Source organism: Cebus imitator, unplaced genomic scaffold, assembly GCF_001604975.1.
Source record: "Cebus imitator isolate Cc_AM_T3 unplaced genomic scaffold, Cebus_imitator-1.0 Scaffold433, whole genome shotgun sequence".
Lineage (NCBI taxonomy): Eukaryota > Metazoa > Chordata > Mammalia > Primates > Cebidae > Cebus > Cebus imitator.
Window position 1 is genome coordinate 761,653 of NW_016107748.1, and position 19,596 is coordinate 781,248.

At 39.6% G+C, this 19,596-nt stretch overlaps 1 protein-coding gene across 4 annotated transcripts in view; it reads left to right on the forward strand.

Annotated features, from left to right (window-relative positions):
- The first annotated feature begins 4,643 nt into the window (after positions 1-4,643).
- Positions 4,644-19,596, forward strand: part of MON2 (MON2 homolog, regulator of endosome-to-Golgi trafficking) — a 135,864-nt gene continuing 120,911 nt past the window's right edge. For 3 of the 4 annotated variants that reach the window (XM_017510190.2, XM_017510188.2, XM_017510191.2), the window contains exon 1: positions 4,645-5,192. In XM_017510190.2, coding sequence (XP_017365679.1) covers positions 5,082-5,192 — 111 coding nt within the window. In that variant the 5' untranslated portion in view covers positions 4,645-5,081. Of the gene's footprint in view, positions 5,193-19,596 lie in introns of all 4 variants that reach the window. The other variant, XM_017510187.2, reaches the window with a different exon arrangement.

The window sequence follows — 19,596 nt, forward strand, 5'->3', positions numbered from 1 at the left end:
AAAAAAAAAAAAAGGAAGAAGCTAAATAGACACAGAGAAAGAAGAAAGAAGAAAAGCAGTAGAGGCCATGAAGTAGTAAAAGACATGAGTAGGCTGAAGCCATGTGGAAGAAGAAGCTATAAGAAGGCAGAATCCAGATATATAGAATTGGACATGAGATGATTAGTTAAGAGAAGCGGAAGAAATATAGAAGAAACACAGAGATGTATCTTTGTAAAGGTTAAGCAAGGGAGGGAGAAGGAAATAAAATACTTTTGCTACTGATATTAATCAAGCAGTTATGGATTCCAAAGGACTTTCCACTTCCCAAACTACCTTCCAGCTCCGTGAAACCTGTCTTTTCCTATACTCCCATAGGGCCTGGCCTTGTGGTTAGAATTCTTTCTTAGTTTTACATGAATTATTTCCTTTAGACCCTACTGCTTTAGGTATCTGAAAGAATCTAGCTAATATACCACGTACAGGAGTTTGGACTTTATTCAGAAGAACACAGAGAATCATTTAAGGGCTTTATGTTTGTATTTCAGAAAGAGAACTCTGGGACTGGTGCAGAAAATAAACTGGAGATGGACTTGAGGCAGACCTCCACTCTCACTGACTTGGTTCAGGCATTATTATCTCTTACCTGGTTTAAATGCCCGAACCAAGTCAGTAAGAGTGGAAAAAAGTGGGATGAATTAGAAAGTTATGAAGGAGGATGAATCAACAGAACTTGATTCAGCATAGATGTAATGGATGAGAGAGAAGGAAGAGTTAAGTTTGACTCTTAGTTTCTTGGTTTGGGTAGCCAGATGGATAGTGACACTTTTCATTGAGAAAGGTAATGTATGAAGAGGATCAACTCTTTTTGAGGGAGGAATATGAGGTGCCAATGAGACTTACAGGTAAAGATGTCCAATAACCAGCTGAATATTCACATCTGGATCTCAGATAAGAGCTCTGTAATTATAAGCGTGTATAAAGGCTTGATGTCATAGCTTTCAGAGATATCAAGACTAAGGTTTCTTGTTTTATTCTCACCATGCTAAATTCAGGAATACACTAAACTAGACTGTGTTAGCCTAGGAAAGCTTAGAATAAATAATTTGTTCGTATCTGAATATCCTCTATACTGTATCCTAGCTATCATATTGTGTACTGTATTACTCTGTGATTGATGGGCTACCATGCCTAGGTGAAGTGATCTCTAGAGAATGGGCCATGTATAGGACTAGTCCAGCTTTAGGTGTATAAGGCTAGGACTGGAAGAGAAAGTTAAGTTTCCAGAAGGTCTGATGTTGTGCATTCCAGAAGGTCTGAATATTTGGAAGGTTTAGAAACTTGTACTTTCATCTCTGAGCTGATATTGCAAGTAATTCCTTTATGTATCCTTTAGATAAGTAAACCCAAGTGGTGTCTGTGTGGTGGTATTTCTGTTCATCTGCACCTTCTATTGATAGATATCAACATGGAGGTTATACAGAGTGGTATCAATAGATGGGCAGTTATTTAAGCCATTGGTGTGCATAGGATCGCTAAAGAGAATAAATGAAGAAAACAAGAGAGTGCAGTGGGGAAGACAGCAGAGAATAGAATTCTGGGAAACACTAATAAATAAGGAGTAGGTGAAAGAAAAGATTAAGAGGAGAATAAGTGAATGTGATAAAATCAGGGTCTGAACAAGTAAAAAGGTAGATTGAATGACATTTGTATTTCATCGTTAAACTAAGACAGCTATTTCAGAATGACATTAGACAAATTTTCTTATTACACATAAATATATACTTATTGTTAAACAGATATATTTTCGAAAAGATTCATAACAAGGACTCAAAAAAAGACATGGATTTCCTAATTTTTCAACTAGAAGGTTAAACACCAGGACACGACTCGCTGATAATTCTGTTAGAAGTTAATAAAAGATGGCATTAGTCATGACTACAACTTTAAGAGTTCTCTTTTCTACCACCTATTTAAAACATTTATTCAAAACTAATGTGTGCCAGGCATGGTTTACCTATAATATTTCATTTAACCTCACAACTGTCCCATGAAGGAGGCACTTTTGTTTTCTTTTAAAGCTATGGAGAGGTTAAGTAGTAAAGATTAGAGAGGTTAAATAACGTGCTAGAGTCACTCAGGTAGTAACCAACAGAGCTCAGATTCAAACTAGAGCTTTCCAACTTCAGAGTCCGAGGCTTAACTACCATGTAATAATGCTCTGAAAGCATTATTTATGCTAATAAAAGGCTAAATTTATCAGGCATTTATTAATGTAATTTTCAATGAAGACAGATTTTATAGCCACAGAGGAGTTTTATACCCACACCGGCATTTATAGGTGTGCTACAATTTTTAAAGTATTTTTTGAGATACTTAAGAACAAAAATATGTATGTGAATGTTTGTTTTTGCTACTAAACAAGAAATTATTCAGCACTTTGAAATGCTAACTCTTAACTTTAGCTGATTTCTTAACTTGTAGACTAAAAAACTATTTTTACCTTTGGTAACTTGCTTGGCTTTGGCATAAAGCCATGTGTCGTTTCTGGGGCAGTATAATCTGTCTTGGCATGTGTACATAAAAGGTTATTGTGAATTTATTTTAAAGAAATGTACGGAATACTAGATATAGGTACTTGCTACATCTTAATTTCTTTTTTTTTTTTTTTTTTTGAAACGAAGTCTCACTCCGTTGCCCAGGTTGGGGTGCAGTGCCGTGACCTCGGCTCACTGCAATGACTGCCTCCAGGGTTCAAGCAATTTTCCTGTCTCAGCCTCCCGCGTAGCTGGGACTACTACAATGCTTGGCTAATTTTTGTATTTTTAGTAGAGACAGAATTTCACCATTTTGGTCAGGCTGGTCTCAAACTTCTGACCTCAGGTGATCCACTCGCCTCAGCTTCCCAAAGTGCTGGGATTACAGGTGTGAGCCGCCCGGCCACTACACCTTAATTTAAAAATTTATCTTTTCAAATCATTGTAAGTATAGTTTTTAATCAATGAATTCCAATTGCATGTCCTTAACTCTGAATAGAGATGTAAAAGATTCTAAAGATGATTTTGAGTTAATCATGCCAAAGTTACCAATAATAAAAAATCCAAAAGAAAAGTTGGCTACATAGTGAAAGAGAATTTGATTCTAGATCACTAGCCCAATTATAAAACATAATTTTTGGCTAGGTGTGGTGGCTCATGCTTATAATCCCAGCACTTTGGGAGGTCAAGGCGGGTGGATCACTTGAGGTTAGGAGTTCCAGATCAGCCTGGCCAACGTGGTGAAACCCCATTTCTACTAAAAATACAAAAAAAACCCCACCCAAAACCAAAAAAAAGTACCTCATTTTTACCAGCTCCCTGGGACCTCAAAAGTAATGTTTGCCATATATTCCACTTTTTTTTTTTTTGCTAAATTTACAGGTTTTCATAAATTAAGCTTATACTATAGGAGCTGTCAAGTTTCCCAGAAGTTGGGTATTAGGCACAAATGATCAAAATTACTGTTCTGGGCGCTCCCTACTATTACATCATCTGCTCCCTTTATCCATCCTTGCTTTGCTTCTTATCAGAAAAAAATAAAATTATTTAGTTTACAAGGTATCTCTGTTACAGCCAAACAGTGCTGCCCGTTGACAAGCTCATGGCTCACTGTCTTCCATCCTGTAAAGGTGTCATAAGCTCAGCTGTCTGAAGGTGTTGGTTTCTTCATCTCTACCGTTTCTGGTTTTTCCTCCATCGTTTTCTGCTTTCTGACCAGTAGGTGAGAAATATCTTGGGGGCAAAAGTAGACCAACCTGGATCTTGGAGAAATACAGATGAAGATTTTTCTGTTTGGCTTTTGCCTCACATTTATTTGGCACTTCAGACCTAATGAGGGCTTTTACGTATCTGTGCCTTATTTGAGCCTCAAAACGCTCTGGTTTTATAATAACAGGGTATTCATTCAACAAGTATGTTCTTATTACCTGCTATATGCCAGACGCTGTTCTAGGTGCTGGAGATACAAGAGGAAACAAATTAAGATTTAAAAGGAAGAAGAAGCGGCCGCCCAACTCTTCCGAAACTACCCTTTTTTAACTGGGAGCATCTGCCAGTAAAAAGGCCGGGACAGATCTCATAGCGCCTGGTAGGTGATTGGAGAAATTTTGGCTTTTACGTACTTTGAGTGAGATGGGAAGCCAGCGGAAGGCGTGGAGCAGAAGGTAGTCTCATTTTACGGATTAGGAAAATAAGAGGCTATCCCACAGTAAGTGCACCAGTTGCGCTTAAAAAAAAAAAAAATTAACAGGAGGTAGCCACTGATTTGGGGCCACTAGTCCAGATATTCGAAATGAAGCGGGAGGAGATACGTTAAGATTAATCCACAGGGAAGCAAATTATTTACACCGAAATACAATTTAACACAAACATATGCAAAGACATATGCCAAGGAGTACCCGGGGGCTGTGTTCAGGCACTTGTTAAAGAAAACGAAGCGAATCCTGAAGCCGCAAACCCGGTCTTGAGCCTACTTTATGCTGGGGGTGGGGCTGGGGGTGTGGGGAAATCGCTACCCACCCGGAACCCTGCCTGCCCCGAGCATGGCCACGCCCCCGACACGCCCCGCCGACGGCCTGCCGTCGGGGTTGGCCGCGGCTGTGGTGGAGGCCACGGTGCCCGGAAGTGCGGCTGACGTGTCCCGGTAGCGCTCGGAATTGTGGGCGACTCGGCTAATGGCGTCGGCGAGTTTTAGGGGCCTAGGGAGCTGGTGTTGAAGCTTCTTGCCAGCTTGGCTGGTGACACCCAGTGTGGCTGGGCCCGCGGCAGTGGAGAGACCTGCCCGCCTTGTGGGCTCCTCGGCCAGAGTCGGCGGAGCCTAGCTGGGCGGGGTGACTGCGGGGGCGCCTCCGAGAGAAGCCGGAGGTGTTGCGGGGAGGCTGCTGGGGCACGCTCGAGCAAGCTCCGGGTTCGCAGCCCAGGGCCCGGCGGAGCCCCTGCCGGGACCAAGAAGCGGGCTGCGGAAGGGTCAGAGACGCCGGGCGGGAGCTGCCGGTGGCCCAAAGGAGCTGACAGTGCCGGAGCTTATTTGTACCTCTCCGAAATTGGTTGGGATCTTGGAGGATCATGTCCGGCACCAATAGCCCCGAGGCGGTGAAGAAGCTGCTGGAGAATATGCAGAGTGACTTGCGCGCCTTGTCACTGGAGTGCAAGAAGAAATTCCCACCTGTCAAGGAGGTAAGCTTCAGGCGACGTCAGGTGAAGGCACTGAGTATGCCTGGTCTTGTTAGATACAGTGCTTCACCCCAGTTTCCAGTCCTGTGTAATTTTCATTCGGCTCTCCCCTTTCCAGATTTGTGAGTCGGTGGGTTGTTGCACAAGGGCTTTTTATAGTTTCCACTGGAGCGGGCTGGGGCACTTTGATTTTCTCCCCTCTCCTGTCCTCCCAGTTTAGGAGTGAAGTTCGTGGAGAGAGCTCAGTCAGTTAATCCAGCTAGGTGTACTGTACACTAGCCTTTTCTGGCCTATTTCTTATTCGAAACTGGCCAAGCCAATATTGAAAAACTTACGTCTGTTTGTTGCTCCCCAAAAGGAGTATTTACCTACTGTGTTGAAACCTGCACTCCTCACGTTTACGGCGTTTCGCTGCATTGGAAACACTTTTCCTTCTGGCATATATCAGTGGAAACACTTAGCTCTGTATAAATCCTCTGATGTGTTCATAAACTATTCAGAGCCACCTAATTTATTAGGAATATTAAAGATCCACAGAATCATGTTAACCCTTGTTATGAGCAGTGCTGTAGTGGGAAGTTAGGCCTGCAGTCAGAGCAAATACAACTGAATTTAAGTTCCAGTAATAAATTTTAACCTCTTTGAGCTTCAGGGTATTTTGTTTTCAGCTGTAAAATAGGGTTAAAGGGTGGTTTTGTATTATGTATGGGAAAGATGTAAGAGGAAAAAGAGTATTATTAAAGAGACGCCAGTTAATAATACATGGAAATTCAATTCTTCAAATAGTTCTTGAGTTGAAATGCTTAGCATTTGGTTACTGTTTGTTTTGTCTCTTAAAATGCCATTTTAATTCTCTAAAAAGAAAAACAAACAACAACAACAAAAAACAGGACTGGCGCGGTGGCTCACACCTGTAATCCCCGCACTTTGGGAGGCTGAGGCGGGCGAATCACAAGGGTCAGGAGTTTGAGACCAGCCTGGCCAACACAGTGAAACCCCATCTCTCCCAAAAATACAATAATGAGCTGGGCGTGGTGGCGGGCGCCTGTAATCTCAGCTACTCAGGAGGCTGAGGCAGGAGAATCACCTGAACCCGGGAGGCCGAGATTGCAGTGAGCCGAGGTCATGCCATTGCACTCCAGCCTGTGAGACTGCCTCAAAAAAAACAAACAAACAAACAAACAAACTACAAAAATAAATAAATAAATAAAAAACCTCTGCTCAGGTTTTTTCTCATTTTTGAAATAGGTCTGCGATATTATTCTAAAGGCAATTATTTTATTTTTATTTCTATTAAATGTAGTTTGATTTTCCTGCAATATCATTTACTATTTGCCCTAAAAATTCACCAAGGTTTTCAGATTTGCATACTTATTTAAATGTACCTTTATTATTATGAAGATTCTGTAATTAGAACTTGACCAATAAATTTTGGATTTTAGGCTTGTGAGGAATATTAACTTTTCTGTAAGTGCATTGGTTTTATCAGTCTTCAACAAACTCCATCTTGTATTTCTTTAATAAATTAAATAGATATTACCCAATGATGGAAACCAGATGTGCCACTTTTGGAAAGATGGCTGTTACGAAATGTTTTATTTCACATAGTCAATAGTTTGTTTTGATAATTGATTTTCATTATTTTTTATGTCCTCTGTTGAAAGTTATAACAAGTAAATCTAAAGAATTAGGCTGTTTTAGAGAACTTTAAAGAATTAAGTTTTAATTGTAAGAGATGCTCTCATTCAGAAAATATCAAACACTATTTTGTAATTTCAACAATAATTTATAAAACTGACTTCACAGTTCTAATCATTCATACAAAACTGTGGTTCCTCTACAGGCTGTTGTGGTCTAGCTTGGGAATATAATTGCCATTTATTGCATTTTTTCATTTTTTGTTTTTGGACATAGGGTCTCACTCTGTGGCCCAGGCTAGAGTGCAGTGATGCGATCTGCAACCTTGAACTCCCCGGCTCAGGTGATTCTCCCACCTCAGCCTCCCAAGTTTTGGGGACAGGTACATACCACCACAATAGGCTAATTTTACACACACACATGCACACACACACACACACACACACACACACACAATTTTTTTTTTTTATAGAGTCGGGATTTCCGGCAGGCTGGTCTCCTGAATTGGGCTCAAGTGATCCACCCAGCTCTGCATCCCAAAGTGCTGGGATTACAGGCGTGAACCGCTGTGCCCTGCTGAAAGCTGCTGGAGGATCCCTTGAGCCCAGGTAGTCGAGGCTGCAGTGAGCCGTGATCATGCCACTGTACTCCAGCCTGGGAGACAGAAGAGGCCCTGTCTCAAAACAAACTAACAAAAAAGCTTACAAGTTTTTACTTGAACACTGACTAGACAGATATTTTGTAATTGTACCTAGTCTTTGAGATAATAGCAAAAGTAGTTCTTGTGATTATCTCTGATAAATAATTTTGTATATGGTACATGTCTATAAGAATTTGTTAAATGAAAGCTTTTTGATTTCTTAGCCAAATTCCTAAAGTCGGCACTACTTTAGGAATTGCAAAATGATCTTGACTTTGTCATGGGTTTAAAACAAAGACAGAGCCATTAGCCTAATTATGATGATGTTTTAGGACAAACCTTTGATTTTCAAGAAATATTTTGGATGAATTAAATTTTCCATATTAACTTAATGGGAGTGCCAGAATTTGGCTTTTGTTCTTCAAGAAACTAGTAAGATTTTGGTTTTACTTTTCTCTTTGGATGCTAAATAAACTTTAAGGCAAAGTCTAAGAAACTGTTCCATCTATAGACTGGTTTGCTATTTAACACTCTCCCAGTGTCTTCACAGGCGTTATCTGGAAAATACTCATTCTGAACTATTTAAAGCCTACTTAATGTAATACAGTTCTAATTGTGTATGTGCTTTGGAACGTATGTCTCCTTCCCCAGTCCTTTTAAAATAAGGTAGCATGAAATGAGACATTTTATATTTAGTCTTTATAGTCATTTCTACCTTTTATGGCCGTAGTGCTTGGCTATTATTTTATTTATGTATTTATGTTTGTATGTATTTTGAGACAGAATCTCACTCTTTCACCTAGGCTGGAAGTGCAGTGGCAGGATCTTGGCTCACTGCAGCCTTGACCTCCTAGACTCAAGTGATTCTCTCACCTCAGCATCCTGAGTAGCTGGGACTACAGGTGCATGCCACTATACACTGCTGATTTTTGTATTTTTTTTGTAGAGACAGGGTCTCACCATGTTGCCCAGACTGGTCTTCAACTCCTGCCATCAAGCAGTCTGTCCACCTTGGCCTCCCAGAGTGCTAGGATTATAGGCGTATCCCCAGGCTAGTCATGTAATTCTTCTTTAAAATTAATAATAAGTTGGATTTAAAGATTTCAAATCTGTTAGAAAATGAATGAAAGAGTATTGATAAAGGATAGTGCCTTATTTACTGATATTTACTTACTGTCTTTCGATTTCTACGTAGTTTTTTTTACCATATTATTTTCATTTATTACTCTATCCTTTGTATATTAAATTGTTGTTGTGGTGGCTGTGATTTTATTCTGTCATTTTATAATAAAAGTAGCGTTTAGATTATTGCTGTTATTATCAGCAATAAACGTCTTCCTCTTTTTTTCTGTTTTTCTTAGTCCTTATATATAAATCTTCATATTTTAGCAGCATAACTTTTTTTTTAGTACAACCGTACTAGCCAATTTGGGAATATTTGTATGAAATTTTTTTTTCTTTGCCTTAGAAATTACTTTGAAGCCTTCTATAATCAGTTCTGTGTAATTGATATTCAGTGGCCTTCAGAGGCGGAGACCTCTGAAGTCTTATAAGAACTTTTTGATTATTTCCTATTTGCAGGCACAGATGAGGGAAATCTAACTGACACTGGAAGTTGGAGGAGGGGTGTCATTCCTAGCAGAGGAAATAGCACATGTTGTTAGTATTCCATGTAAAATAATTTTTTTTTTTTTGAGACAGAGTTTTACTCTTGTCGCCCAGGCTGGAGTACAGTGGCATGGTCTCTGCTCACTGCATCCTCCGCCTTCTGGGTTCAAGTGAGTCTTCTACTTCAGCCTCCCAAGCATTGGAATTACAGGCGTTCACCACCACTCCCAGCTAATTTTTGTATTATTTAGTAGAGATGGGGTTTTACCATTTTGGCCAGGCTGCCGGTCTTGAACTCCTTACCTCAGGTGATCCATTCGCCTAGGCCTTCCAAAGTGCTGAGGTTATAGGCCTGAGGTACTATACCCAGCTCGTAAAATAAATTCTATACTGAAGATGATTGGAGCCATTAGAGCTTTTTTTTTTTCTTTTTTGAGACAGAGTCTTGCTCTGTTGCTAGGCTGGAGTGCAGTGGCCCGATCTCGGCTCACTGCAGCCTCTGCCTCCCGGGTTCAAGTGATTCTCCTGCCCCAGCCTCCTGAGTAGCTGGGACTACAAGCGTGTGCCACCACACCCAGCTAATTTTTGTATTTTTAGTAGAGATGGAGTTTCACCATGTTGGCTCCGATGGTCTCCATCTCCTGACCTCATGATCTGCTCATCTTGGCCTCTCAAAGTGCTTACAGGTGTGAGCCACCAGGCTCTGCCAGAGCTTTTGGAAAGAGTAATATGATCAAATTGATATTTAGTAGCATTGCCTTGACTGTTGGTAGGAAGAATTAGAGGGTATTGAGATTGAGGGAAAGAGAGCAAAGTTTATAAAACGTTGATTCTCTGTATTGAAGCAGTAGTGGACATAGACAGAAGGTTGCTTGCATTGTGTTAGACAGTAGTGAAAGAGAGAGTATAGATTGAAAAGGTAAAAATTACCAAGGCATGGTAACCTTTCATATAATGGAGAGAGAGAAATGTGATGCCTCCCAGGTTTCTGGCCTGGGAAACTAGGTGGATCACTAAGAGAAGAAATAAAAGAGAAGGAAATGTTTTGGGGGAAAATGAGCAGTCATTTTATATCTATCTATCTATATATCTATAAAATAGATAGATCTATCTATAGATAGATCTATCTATAGATATAGAGAAAAAGAGAGAGAGAGAGAGAGACACAGACAGACAGACAGACAGACACAGACACACGGAGTCTTGCTCTGTCGCCCAGGCTGGAGTGCTGTGGCACGATCTCAGCTCACTGCAACCTCTGCCTCCCAGGTTCAAACAAGTCTCCTGCCTCAGCCTTCCAAGTAGCTGGGATCACAGGTGCATGCCACCATGCCTGGCTAATTTTTGTATTGGTAGAGAAGGGGTTTCACCATGTTGGCCAGCCTAGTCTGGAACTCCCGACCTCAGATGATCCGGCCGCCTCAGCCTCCCAAAGTGCTGAGATAACAGGTGTGAGCCACTGTGCCCAGCCAAGTAGTCATTATATTAAGTTTAAGATTTATGAGTGACATCCAAGTGAAACTGACCAGTAGGTGTTTGGAAATTATGGTTTGGCACCTAAGAGGGAGGTCTAGAATTTCGAATTTAGGCATTTCAGTTTATAATTAATATTAGAAATCATAGAAGTGGATGAAATGGGCCCGGAAGGGTGTATGTATAGAGTGAAAATATCAGGATTGGAAAAGGAACTTTGGGAAACAACAACATTAAAGAAAAAAAGGCTGCTGGGCAGACTAAGGTTAAAGATAGAGGAGAGAGCGGAAAAGTTGTTAGAGGAAGATCCTTGAGAAAACTGAAGTGTCATTGGCGTAAGTATATGAACAGGATTTCAATCTGAGAAAGAACACATTATCTTCTGACTGAAGAAGGACAAAGGAAAAACTGGGTTTGAATGTGACAAATTTGAAAGAAGAGAGCAACAAGTTGTAGGTAGTTTGGTCTGTGGCCTCTGCTTTCTTAGTAAGATAGTAAACAAGCTTGTTGAAGTAGAGGGTGGGAAGTTTGAGGAGAGCAGTGGATCACTTTGGAGAAGTGGAGGAGAAATTGTCTTGGAACGCCTAGGAGTCTTAGCAGAAAGAGTGGTTGACATGATGATGGACTGTGAGATCTAGGTAGGAACCCCAAAGAAGGAAAGCCAATAGTTTGGACTGATGGAAGATCATGGGAGGATTAAAGGCCAGCAGCATGTATTTCATCAAAGAGTAGTGGGTTTGGGGAGTGTGAGAGCTAGGACAGGAATTGAGATAGTAGTGGGAATACTGCATTTCAGATTGCCCAGTGGTAGAGGATGATGAAGTCCAGGTAATGGGTGGTAGAAGAGTAATGAGAAAGAAGCTCATTTGAGTTGAGATGGTCAGAATTAGGGTATTGGATCGATTTCATTTCTCTCTTTTTAAATGATGCAGAATCAGTAAGGGTACAAATAATTTAAGTGCAGATAGTCTTCCCAGGCTGTGTACTTTAAGTTTCCTGTTGCCCATTCAGGCCTGATAGAAATTGATAGAAATTGGTTGGCAGAAAAACAGCAAAGGTGTCTTGTGATAGAGTTCCTCAGTATCCAGGTGTTTTTCTTTGTTAACTGGCTGGGAGACCCCTGATGAAAGAGATGCCTTCTACTTCCTGTGACAGGATTTGCCATTTGACCAGATATTTGCAGACTGTGACTAATATCATTGGCTCTCCTGGTTGGGTTAATACATCATTTGCACGACCTTATGACAGTGAAGATGAGGGCTTGATAAGCTGTACATGCTTACTTGGGATCTGTTTTGGTTTAGTATTTTATAATGTATTGTAGTTTTTTCCTCTTGACATTGTATTCTTTCTCCTGTAAGCATAGTAAATATATGCTTTATATGTTGAAATCTATAAGCTGAAATAAATGTACTTTGGTGACAGATAAAAGACATTGTCTCTAACTTATAAACCAGAAAGGACGACATATTTCAAAATTTGACTTATTTTTTTTAATGTAAGTATAGCTTAATATTTTCAACCATGTATAAAGTAGAAGGTTTTGCTGTTACTATTATAATTTAACAGAAATTTATGAATCTCCTAAAGCACAGCAGAGAACACAGAAATAATTGAGAAATTGCCTTTATTCTCAGGAAGTTAACTCAAAGTTGAATAAAATGTTGCCTTCACATTAGGCTAGGAACTTTGCATCCTTAGATTCTAATGCAACATGTTGTATTAAATATTTATTTTACAGATGAGGAAGCTGGCTTAGACATGTTTAGTAATTTGCATAAGGTAGTAAAGCTGGAAAGTGGTGGAAATGGGATTTGAGTCCATGTGAATCCATCTGTAATTCCTCTCTCATTTTCCGTTATACAGTGCTGCGCATGCCTTTACAACTTGCTTGTTTTTGTTATTGTTCTCATTTGTTTACCTTGCTTCATTATTTGTTACTGTTGATTATTTCCATCATGGAACCCTCTAGTTTTGTGTTTTGTGACATTGTACTTCCTGTTTCTCCTCTCAGTTTTTCACCTCCTTTTCTTTTTTTCAGGCTGGAGTGCAGTGGGCCATATCAGCTTACTGCAGCCTCTGCCTCCCAAACGCAAATGATCCTCTCACCTCAGCCTCCTAAGTAGCTGGACCTATATGGACATGCCACCACGGCTGGCAAATTTTTATATTTTTCATAGTAACAGGGTTTCACCATTTTGCCTGGGCTAGTCTCAAACCCCTGAACTTAAGCATTCTACCTGCCTTAGCCTCCGAAAGTGCTGGGATTACAGGCATGAGCCACCACATTTCGCTGAAGATTAGATTTTTAAGGAAAGGAATGAAAAAGCATACCACCTAAGGAGGCATACCACTTATATATTTTTAGCTATCTACATTTAATCTGCATTCCATTCTTTTATTTGATATGTTAAGGATATTTTATTTGTTTCCTAGAAGCTAGAGATTCTAGAATAGAATGTCACATAGGTATATATTTTTAGAAGTTTTTAGCGTTGTGGAATAATTGAATGTTACAGAAGAAAATCATAATGATTTCAATATAGTAATTGTCTTATGAGCATTTTGTCACCTAGGGAGTGTTCTAGATGTATCAAGTACTCCCAGTGTGCACTTGACTTCAGGTCTTTTGATTTTTACCTGACATCTAAAATCACAAATCTTGAGGCAACTCCATACCTCTCTTGTGTCTCATTAGTACATTATTTTATCTAAGTTGCCATTAACTTGAATTTCGCATTTTTTTGAGACACAGTCTTGCTCTGTTGCCTAGGCTGGAATGCAGTGGCACAATCTCAGCTTACTGCAGCCTCTGCCTCCCAGGCTCAAGTGATTTTTTTGCCTCAGCCTCCTGAGTAGCTGGTGTTACAGGTGCACATCACTACGCCTGGCTAATTTTTTGTATTTTTAGTAGAGACAGGGTTTCACCATGTTGGTCAGGGTGGTCTTAAAACTCGTGACCTCAAGTGATCCACCTGCCTCAGCCTCCCAAAGTGTTGGGATTACAGGCATGAGCCACCACGCCCAGCCTCACATTTCTTCTTTAGCTCTTGTTTCATGCTGTGTCCTGTGAATAAATAAATTGGACCTTTAGTAAATTTTCTTTAACATCAAGGTTTTATTCTTATAGAAGTTGTGAAATACATTTGTTATTTAAAAATAGCATTGGCTAGGTGGGTAGCTTATGTATATAATCCTAGGACTTAGGGATGCCTAAGACTGGAAGATCACCTGAGGTCAGGAGGTCGAGACTAGCCTGGGCACATAGCAAGACCCCCATCTCTTCTAAAAAATTAGCTGGATGTGGTGGTGTGTGCCTAGTCCCAGCTGTTTGGGAGGCCGAGGCAGGAGGATTGGTTGAGCTCAGGAATTTATTGCTGCAGTGAGTTATGAAGGGGTAACTATACTCCAGCCTGGTTGACAGAGTGATACCCTGTCTCAAAAACAAAAGCAAGCAGAACAGCAATTTTTGTGGGAAAAAAAACAGCCTTTTAAAGAACTTCACACGTGTGTGTGTGTGTGTGTGTGTGTGTGTGTGTGTGTGTGTGTAAATCTGTACAGTTTTAGGGTGGACATTTGTTAATTCCTTTGCTACCATCCATTCCCTTTTGCTTCCTTCAGTGGTAGGCTATGTTCTTCTCTCATTTTCAACCCATTGGATTTTCATTCCTAACTCCAGAGTACCATGATTAGCTTAATCTACTTTATTTATTTATTTGGAGACAGGGTCTTTCTCTGTCGCCCAGGCCAGAGCGTGGTGGTGCAGTCACTGTTCATTGTAGCCTTGACCTCCTGAGCTCAAGCGATCCTCCCACCTCAGCCTCTTGAGTAGCTGGTACTACAGGCTGATACCACCGTGTCTGCCTAATTTTCTTTTTTTTTTTTTTTGAGACAGAATCTTCCTATGTCGCCCAGGCTGGTCATGAACTCCAAGGCTCAAATGATCCTCTTGCCTTGACCTCCCAAAGTGCTGGGATTACAGGCATAAACCACCATTCCTGGCAAATATTAGCCTACTTTAAATCCTCCCAACTGCTTCCCACCCCACCTCCCTCCGTTCCTGTGCAAGTTACATGATGCTAGTGAGTGCTTCTGGGAAAGAAAAACTTTTTCTTTCTTTCTCTAGAGCTACTGAAAGAGACCTTTTCTCTCCTTCAAAATAGTGTCATATGAAATTTTGAGATGTGGAATGGCTGCAGCCATTGTTGCTAAGGTTGAATGCAGCCTGAGAATGAACCTACCCATTGAACAGGTCAGAACCAAGAGAATGGCAGATAAGTGAAACTGTAGCTCTGATGACATTATAAATCCCTGGATCAAACTTCCTCTGGATGTTTCAGTTAGTGAGGCAGTAAAGTCCCTCCCTCTCCCTCCCCTTTTAAAGCGAGTTAGAATTGGTACTTGTAGATACAGTTTGTGTGTGTGTGTGTGTGTGTGTGTGTGTGTGTGTGTGTAAAATACCAACAAGTTTTTTTGGTACGTTCAGAACTTTCTATTTGTTCCCTTAGGAATACTTATTATATAGCTGCTATATGAAAGGCACTGGGATAGGCATTAATAATACAGAGAGATGAATGAGATATATTTCTTGTCTTCATCATTCTTATAGGCAGTATGAAGAAACGTAATGAGATGAATAAGAAAACATGTTACAGGTTCAAGCCGTATACAGTACTAAAGGTAGAAAGACTTTTCAATAGTTGTCATAGAAAAAAGTGATGAAAGAAAAGATTTCCATCACTGCTTATGACACTAGAAGGGTGACAAAATCAGAAGCACCTGCGCCATAAGTCTACAGCTATCATCTTGTTACTAGTCATTTAATTTCGGCAAAGCATTATTTGTCACATTAAATTAGTACTAAGTTGGGTTTGTATTTCATTTGTGAATTTGTTGGCATTATAATTAAAAAGCTGTAAAGAGTATATTCCTGATTGTATTTATACATACATGTAAATTTGTCAGTGACTGTGTAGGTCCATCGCTTATTTTTTCCTTTTAAAAGATGTCCTTTTCCTATACTACTAAACTCAATTTTGAGAAACACTAGTAAGAGTGGGCACTAGGATCATTGAATAATTGAGACAGTGGATGGATGGAGGACGGGATTGTAGGTAGAGACATGTCTTCATTTAGGTTGACAGTGAGTGTTGGAACTAAAGTGTGGGAGTGAGTTTTGAGGAAAAAGTACAAGATGCATTCGTGGCGGATTAGACTTGTGAGTTGAGCGAAAAAACCCAGGTATCTGGTCAGTGACTGGATGGATGATGCTGCTGTTCAGAAAAATAGAAATTGTAGAAAGAAGTAAGTTTTTCTGACTGAGGGAGGAGTTTGGGGGTAGATGGAAATGATAACATCTATTTTAAACAAGTTGAATTTAAGGTGTCTTTTAAATATTTAGGTGAGTAATTTCTGTAGTATAGGAGACAGATCAGGAGCAGGAATATAATTTAGAAGTCTTTATAGGTTAGAAAGTAAATGAAACCATGAAATTACAGCTATCCTTTGGTATCTGCAGGGGATTGGTTCCAGGAACCACAGGGAATACTCAGCACTTTGGGAAGCTGAGACTCCAGGGAATACCAAAATCTGAGAATATTCAAGTTCTTGATATGAAATGTTGTAATATTTGCACATAACTTGTGCATATCTTCCCATATAATTTCAGTCAGTTGTAGATAATACCTGATACAGTGTAAATGCTATGTAAATAGTTGTTACACTGCATTTTAAAATGTGTGTGTGTGTGTGTGTGTGTGTATTCCCCCCGCTGCTCCGAATAGTTTGGATCTGCAGTTGGTTGAATCTGCAGATGCAAACCAGTGGATACAGAGGGCCGACTCTATGGTATTAAGCAGGAAGAGTTTACCAAGTGAGAAATGAGGTCAAGGATATTCTAGGTGGTCTTAGAAAAGCAGTCAGCAAAGAGTATTGAGAAAAGAGGAAAATGTTTCTTGAGAAGATTAATTTTAAAGTATTAAATGCTGCATTAGTATTTGAGACTTTGGCATTCTTTCCGACTCATAGATTGTCCTTGGCAATAGATTAGATTACTTACTTACCACCTCTATTCAAGTCTGTAGAACTTTTTTCATCTTCTCTTCCTTTTTTTATTGTTTGCATGAGTATCAATTAAGGAAAAAAAAACCATGTTTGCAATTGATTACCTTCCCTACCTATATACATGGTATCTGATCAAAATAGGGAATACTTCTAAAGCAAGAAGTTAATAATAATTTTTTTTCACACTTAAAATCCTTGATACATAGAAGGAAATTTGATTGTAAAGACCTCGGTTCATACAGAATACCCTTAAAGATGTAGGCTAGTCTTAATTCATACCTAAGTGATATACAAGTGTATCGATAAACATTGATAGTGAAACTTTCCATCAACACAGCCTGCCTAAGAGAATAAGATGATACAATTCCAAAGTATTTTGACAGTAGAAACTTGGATGTTAAAAATGAGGAACTATGAGATAGCCTAATTATATCTAAGACGACAAACAGCCCTTTTGGTAATTTTTTGAATTTAGACATGAAAATACTAGTTGCATATCTTTTAAAACACCATTTTGGAACTGCTTAAAAAATACTTGACCAGGCACGGTGGCTCCCATCTATAATCTCAGCACTTTGAGAAGCTGAGGCAGAAGGATTGCTTGAGCCCAGGAGTTCGAGACCAGCCTGGGTAACATAGGGAGACCCTGTCTCTACAAAAATAAAAAATTAGCCAGGTGTGGTAGTATGCACCTCTGATCCCAAGTTACTCAGGATATTGAGATGGTTGGATTGCTTGAGCCTAGAGGTCCATGCTCCAGTGGTCTGTGATCACGCCATTGCACTCCAGCCTGGGTGACAGAGTAAGACCTGGTCTCAAAACGAAAAACAAACTTCCTTTTTCTTCTCTTTATTGTGTGTATGTGTAAAGATATTAATTAGACATGTGCACACATTCATGGTTCAACTCCATCTCAGGAAATCAAAATAATGTCTGGTGAATATGACATCATTTACTGACATCTATCATCTAGCATGCTACAGGATGGATTTTGGAAACCATTAAGGTTTGACTGACTAGAATTCAGAAAGTCTGGATAAATTACATTAATAATTATAATGGTTCAATTTAATCAATTTCTGTCGGCACCAAAGCAAAAGCACATACTGACTTTGGGCCTATGCAAGGTATATAGGGCCATAGTGAGAAAGGCGAGAAGTTAAACTTGAAAATGATGATGGAAGAAATTTCAGTGACCACAGATTAATTTCCACTACCTCAGTAAGAAATTGATCCAAGAGAATTTGATATGGGGTGTGTGAATGTTACAAAATGCACATACTAACTTCAGTTCTGTAATTTAATTTTTACAGTAGTAAATTTGCTATGGTTTGTACATCTTCAGGGTATATCCGGAATCTCATCACTTCTTACCATCTCTATCACTAACAATCTTGGGCCAGTCCATCATCTCTTGCCCATATTATTGCTGTAGTCTCTTAAATTTTACTGTATTTGGAATTACCTGAAGATTTTTTTTTTTTAATTGATGGCTGACTCCCACCAGCAGTCATTCTGATTTAACTGGGTTGCAATCAGGATATCAGGACCTCAGGACTTATTTAAAAGCTTCTGGTGTTTCTAATATACACTGCTTCAATTAATCGGAAAACCAATAGTCTTTCCCTGAAGTAATTCATTTTGACTGTGCTTTTCTTGTAGTAGACATATTAATTTAATTTGGGACCTTTCCATTTTCTAAAGTTTTAGAAATAAGTCCTAGTGTATCTATTAGGCTTTTTAGTTGTGAGCAATGAAAACTGACTCCGGCTGATTTAAGCATAAATAAACTTTACTGATAGTATGTTCAATGGTGCACAGAGTTAGTAGAAGGCTGGATGGAGCCAACCCTAGAAAAAATACATGAACGAAGGGGAGGCTAAGCAACTAGAACCACAGCAAAATTCATGCCAGCAAGACCATTATGGCTGTCTGCTGATTAGTGACTGGATGCTGCTGATTGCACTTCTGGTTGTTCTGGTCACTCCAGGCCACTGCTAGTTCTGCCGCCTTTGGAAACTAGATATTGCTTTCACTATTGCTGTCATCAGAAAGAATTCTTTATTGTCTCTGCTCTTTGTTACTAGGCTTCACATTCAAAATTGCTGGTGGGTGCATCTCTATGGATAAGCATAGGCTGCCAGCAGGGCATGTGAAAAAGCATCTGCATTTTCAATTTTAATAGTGGGAGATGGGCTCGGTTTTACACCAGGATTTATGAAGTTAGAGATTCCTCAAACATAAACAAGGGCTTGACATGCTTGGAGCCAACAAAATGACAGAAGCCTGCTGCACCTGGTATAGCTTACAATGTGTTCTTTATTTTAGACATCAGTTCATTGTTTGTCAGACTAACAGCCCATAGGATACTGATGTTCTTACATAATTATTTTTAAGTCTTTAGAGACTGCTACCACTTGTCCCTTAGCAAGCAGTAAGAGAGAAAATAAATGACCAAGTAGCAAGCAAATTAATAGGAAAACTTGTACATATAACTTCTTACACTACAAACTTACTGTCTTTGGAGGTATAGATAACAGTATATGTATAAAATAGCATGTTTCTAAATAGTAAAAATGTCCTGAGTTTCTATGATGGAAATAATACATCAATAACATGTGTCAGCACTCTTTAATGGAATTATAACATGGGCTATAGATGTAATACATTTATGTAATTTTTAACTGCATTAAAAAGTAAAGAGCCAGGTGCAGTGCTCATTCTTATAATCCTAGCACTTTGGGAGGCTGAGGTGGGAGGATTGCTTGAGGCCAGGAGTTCAACACTAGCCTGGGCAATGTAGCAAGACCCTGTCTCTACAAAAAAACTTAAAAATTAGCTGGACATGGTGGCATGTGCTTAGAGTACCAGCTACTCAGAAGATGGTGGTAGAAAGATCACTTGAACCCAGTAGTTTGAGGCTGTCATAAACCATGATTGTGGCATTGTACTCTAGGCTAGGCAATACAGCAAGCCTCTATCTCT